Raw genomic sequence first — 5,462 nt, 5'->3', positions numbered from 1 at the left:
TGAAGGTTTTGTCCACCCGTATAGTGGCAGTAAAGGCGTCTCTGTGTAAACTGTCATCTGCCACTGCAGCAAGAGCCTGTGACTTCCACGCTAAACTGCTCCTCATCGCCATCAGCTCCACGCTGAAGTCTTTGCTGAGACCTCATGTGCTGAACACTCCCGACAAGAGTCCTGGAGACCGACTGTCTGAGATCTGTGCCAAAAACACTGACACCGGTAATAACCTGCCACCCAAAAAATGCTTCAGAGTAGGCCTTTTTCCAATTATTAATTAATCGTCAGATCATTGTTATTTAATTTAATCACAATTATTTAAGAATCATAATTGTGCGGCTTATATTTCAGTTATATTTTGTCATCCAAATAATAGAATAATAATAGAAAATTATTATTTATTTTCACAGCAAGTAAATCATAAAAAGTAAATCAAAGTAAATTAAAAAAATTATGTATTAGGCTTACATTGTAACTGTATGACAATTACTTTTACATTGTATGCGGTGACTTTTACAGCTGCTCTGCAAAATTTCAGAGGCAACTTCCATTAATTTCAGTAGGAATTTGTGCAGTTGGGAGTTTCATGCAAGGGCGAAAAAGTTCCCCCTGCAGATTCTGCTAATATTCAAGTTGTTCTTGTGGATTTGCCGCACTGACCAACAGAAAAGTGCTTGGTTTGAGTGACATCTGTTTGAGCAGTGCTTCATACTTTGCTACACTATTGACCAGTGTTGTGGAAAGTAACTTTTTAAAAGTAATGCATTACAATATTGAGTTACTCCATAAAAAAGCAACTAATAAAGTCACTTTTTTATTAAGGAAAGTAATGCATTACGTTACTTTTGTGTTACTTTTTGTCACCTATGCAGGGCTTGATTTCAGTAAATAAATGAGAAAACAAAGTAAGTTGCATTAATTATTTGAAATAGTAACTCAGATATTTCATTGTAAATTTAAAAGTAATGCATTACTTTACTAATTACTTGAAAAAAGTAATCTGATTACATAACTCACATTACTTGTAATGCGTTACCCCCAACACTGCTATTGATAATAGAATGAATTGTTTTTTGCTTGCGAGGTTTTTTGAATGTGAATGCAGCTCAATGGTGATTTCTGATCATTTAATGTGTTCAGACATTGATAAGGTGATGATCAACCTGAAGACGGAGGAGTTTGTTCTGGACGGACCACCCCTCCAGTCCCTCCAGCAGCTCATTCAGTGGGTGGGAGACTTTGTCCTTTATCTGCTGGCCAACCTACCCAATCAGGTGAGCTCAACTTGGCGGCCTATACCAGCAGTCATTGTGCTGCTTGTTTTGAGAGTTTAACATGGTGCTTTATGACTGAATATCTTTGCAGGGCTCCATTGTGCGTCCAGGGTTCGGGTTCCTGCGGGACGGTGCATCTCTGGGGATGCTCAGAGAGATGCTGGTGATGATCCGTATTTGGGGCCTGCTGAAACCAGGCTGTTTGCCCATCTACACGGCCACATCTGACAATCAGGACAGCATGTTTCTGCTCTTCCGCCTGCTAACCAAACTCTGGCTCTGCTGTGAGTTAAACCCTCTGTCACGCTTTGAGCCAACATGTCAGTTGAGCTGTTAAAAAATGAACTCCGTTTTGCTGTTTTCTTTTGACTGGCAGCTCGAGATGAGAGTCACCCGCAGGACCCTGATGAGACGTTGATTGATGAGTGCTGTCTGCTGCCCAGTCAGCTCCTGGTACCCAGCATGGACTGGCTGCCCATCAACGATGGTGTCATCACTAAGATCCAGAGCAAACACCCGCTCAGACTACAGTTCGGCAAACCGTACACCCTGCCTGGAGTCAACCCCAACGCACAGGTGGAGGTGTTCAGGTGAGCCTTTATGGGTTTCCTAAAGGGATAGTTCACCCAAAAATTTCAATTAGTGTTGTCACAATAGAAATATTTCAGTAGTCAATACCAGTAAAATTTCACAGTTCTCGATACCAATTTCGGTATCATAGAGTACTGTAACTATTTTATTTTAATATTTTTCTATTTAACTATTTAACTAATTAAATTAGTTAAGTATTAATGCTATTAAAAATTGTAAGTAAATAATACATTAAAACATTAGCTTGTAACTTTCAAATATTCTTCAAGTAAGTAAACAGTGCATTAAAAAGATCAAATGAAAAGTTTGTAATCAAAACTAAGAAATGCATTAGAGGTAACAGAAAAAGTGTCAGGTCTATTGCACTTGTACTGCAAGACTTAATGCACAGATCTATTCTGGCACATCAGATTAGTTTTGTCCCATCCGTTGCTGTGATTACCGTTGTGTGTCAAACATCGCCATTTCAGATTCAGTCCCACATTTTAATATGGTCATCACTCCTGAAACTTTGCAGTGTGTACTTAGCAGTATGAAAACTAAATCTTTATTCAAATCATGAAAGGGTCATATAGAGAAATTGTGCAAAAAGCAATCCTTTTATAATCAATGCGGTTATCAATTCAGCCCGCAGTGCAAGCTCACTGACTAAGTGAAAACTCACATTATAATCGAAAAATCTGTTTATTGTGCACAATGAGTCTCTTATTTACATAGTGTTTATATTTTGTTGGTTGTAATGAACAATTCGCGAGCGAGCAGAGCTCACGCTGAATAAACCCTGGCCATATTGAGCGGATTCTGATTGGCCATTAGGTTAACATGCTCTAAAACATGTTGGTGATTGGCTACAATGCTCAACGCTGTAAAAACACAGTGTAAATAGAAACCTCTGATGCTTTTCACAGAGCGCTCACAGACATATGGGAGCTAGGGCTGTGCAAAAAATCGAATTTGATTTTTTGCCCGGCCCTAATGGGAGCATATCATCACGTTTCTAAATGTATTGATTTGCATTTAGCGTAGTACCGGTACTTTTGACAACACTAATTTCAGTTGTTCACTAATGAAAGTTAAGAACTGGGCAGCCAAGCTCCAAAATGGCTGAATCCATACTATTTGTGACGGGAACTAATTTGACAGAAAATTGTCTAATAAAAGGTTTAATTGTTGCTAGTCATTAGTGCATTACCGTTTTGGTGGTGTTGTTTCAGAAGTCCAGCATCTCAGAGGATGGACCACCTGCGATGTTTACATCTGGGCATCTCTCCAACAGAAGATAGCAAAGCCTGCACCAGGTATCACTTGAAATGAAATTTTCTTGAATTAAAATTTTGACAACAAATTAGTTCATAAAGATTTTTTTATTTAATAAAATGTGTATTTTAATTCTTGAAATGAAATTATATGAAACTCTACACTTAAAATGTTATTATGTATATTAGGGCTGTCAGTTTAATGTGTTAATTTAATTAGTTATGGAAAACGCAGTTAACGCACTGGCCCCACCACCAGACCTGTACGTCATCTTACCTTTCATACAGTTGACTGTTGACAAACATGATGCAGGGCAACAAGTATGTAGTCCATAAATGCAGTTATGTGCCCCTAAAAATCAAGATACTGGGCCAAAAATAAAAAAAATGTTGCTGTATGAGTTTCTGTCTAATATTTATATCATATGATGATAAGCGATATCACACGGAGTGCTGTTTTTGTCCCGAATAGCACGAGTGCAAATGTGATTTTATACAACCGTTCAGTAAATAAGAAGTTAATGTTGTTGTGTTACATTTTAAACACCATATTGTCTGCTTTTGCTCCGTTTTGCTGACGCAAAGATGACCTATTAAAGCCACAGCAGAACTGTTGTGCGTCTCTGAGCAACACACAATTCCTGAATGAACCCGCATTTGAACGAATTGGGTGAACCAATGATTCAATGGCCCATCATAAAGAGAGCCATTTACTTCATTCCTGAATAAATCAGTTGTTTGAATGAACTGAATGAATGAATGACCACATACTGGTAAGTTTCTTATTTAGAGTATAATTTCATTAAAACATAATTTCATGTTTACAAATTAATAAAAAAACGAATTAAAGCAATAGTAAAGGAAAAAAATATTTCTAAAGTTTCTTTTTATAATATCTATTTCATGCTTTTCTCATTTAACACAATAATGGCTTCAGCATCATTACTCCAGTCTTCAGTGTCACATGATCCTTTAGATATCATACTAAAATTATTATCAATGTTGACATTAGTTGTGCTGCTTATTGGTTTTGTGGATACTGTGGTAATTTTTTTCAAGATTCTCTGATAAATAGAAAGTTCAAAAGAACAGCATTTGTTTTCATTTTTTTTGTAACATTATAAATGTCTTTTCTGTCACCTTTGATCCATTTAATGCATCCTTGATGAATAAAAGTATTAAAATCTTACTGATCAGAGAGAGAGAAGTTTTGATGACTGCTTTTTAAAAACAGTTTGTGAAGGATAAAGGCAATAAATGAAATTACTTTTCATACAAAAATAAGACTTTTAAACCAACTGTGTTGCGCTACGCTCTTTTTTTTTTTTTTTAAGCCTGCAAATCTTTCATCTACACATGATGCTGGCGTCTGTACAGAGACTCTGTCTTCACAGACTATATTTAGCAGCACTCCTCAATGAGTCTCTCTGGTCTGTTTAGGTGTGGCTGTGTCACCATGTTGATAACACAATAATGGCTTTAAATGATCGTTTTTAGGGAATTTCTCAGCCAAATTTGATGTGCGATTAATAAGCGATTAATTAATAGCCACACTGTGTAATTAATTAGAGTAAAAATTTTAATAATTGACAGCCCTAAAAAAAAATTTAAAAAAAAAAAATATATATATATATACTGTATATATATATACTGTATTTCACAGACTATATTTAGCAGCACTCCTCAATGAGTCTCTCTGGTCTGTTTAGGTGTGGCTGTGTCACCATGTTGAGATCCCCAAATAAAACCAACGCCATGAGACAGTGGGAGCAGCGCTGGATCAAGAACTGTCTGTGTGGAGGTCTCTGGAGAAGAATCCCATCCACACTAACATAAGGACCAGACCGCCTGAAAAGTGGGGAAATGTTACAGCTACATGGATCTCTCATTGTGAATGATATATAGATCTATATAGCAAAGCAGTCTTTATTTACGTAGAAACGTCCTGCAAGACTGGGTTTTCTCCCAGCCACAGTGTCTGCTAGAAAGAGTGAATAATGTCTTATTTTTTTGCTGTTGTAAATATGAACTATGCATTTTGTTTTATAAAGTTGTAGTACGTAATAAACATTTTTGTAATTAAATAAGTTTTGTTCATCATAAAATTGTCTGTCAACCATAGGGAGGTGCTAAACCTGACAAATACAGTCATGTTATACATCCATCATACTTATTCGCTGGCAAATCAGCATAATGCGTTACATCAGTAGATACAAAAGATGCCCTACTGATCCTGCCCACAGCAGACCATTAGAATGATCACATACCTGTTGACAGCCACTTCAATAACAGCACTATTTAACTGCAGGGACAGTATGAGGATGCGTCCACAGGAATCGATGGGAAA

General features: G+C 36.9%; 1 protein-coding gene across 3 annotated transcripts in view; it reads left to right on the top strand.

The window, feature by feature from the left end:
- LOC107723868 (mediator of RNA polymerase II transcription subunit 16-like) overlaps positions 1-5,163 on the top strand; it is a 9,596-nt gene extending 4,433 nt beyond the window's left edge. For 2 of the 3 annotated variants that reach the window (XM_016532596.1, XM_016532594.1), the window contains exons 9-14: positions 6-216; positions 1,135-1,268; positions 1,360-1,552; positions 1,645-1,858; positions 3,074-3,157; positions 4,825-5,163. In XM_016532596.1, the coding sequence (XP_016388082.1) occupies positions 6-216; positions 1,135-1,268; positions 1,360-1,552; positions 1,645-1,858; positions 3,074-3,157; positions 4,825-4,951 (963 nt within the window). In that variant the 3' untranslated portion in view covers positions 4,952-5,163. The remainder of the gene's footprint in view (positions 1-5; positions 217-1,134; positions 1,269-1,359; positions 1,553-1,644; positions 1,859-3,073; positions 3,158-4,824) is intronic. The other variant, XM_016532595.1, reaches the window with a different exon arrangement.
- Positions 5,164-5,462: the final 299 nt, after the last annotated feature.

The sequence above is a fragment of the Sinocyclocheilus rhinocerous genome, unplaced genomic scaffold, assembly GCF_001515625.1.
Source record: "Sinocyclocheilus rhinocerous isolate Xijiao unplaced genomic scaffold, SAMN03320098_v1.1 scaffold1296, whole genome shotgun sequence".
Classification (NCBI taxonomy): domain Eukaryota; kingdom Metazoa; phylum Chordata; class Actinopteri; order Cypriniformes; family Cyprinidae; genus Sinocyclocheilus; species Sinocyclocheilus rhinocerous.
The sequence above is the reverse complement of the archived record's forward strand: the minus strand, read 5'-3'. Positions and strand labels throughout refer to the sequence as shown.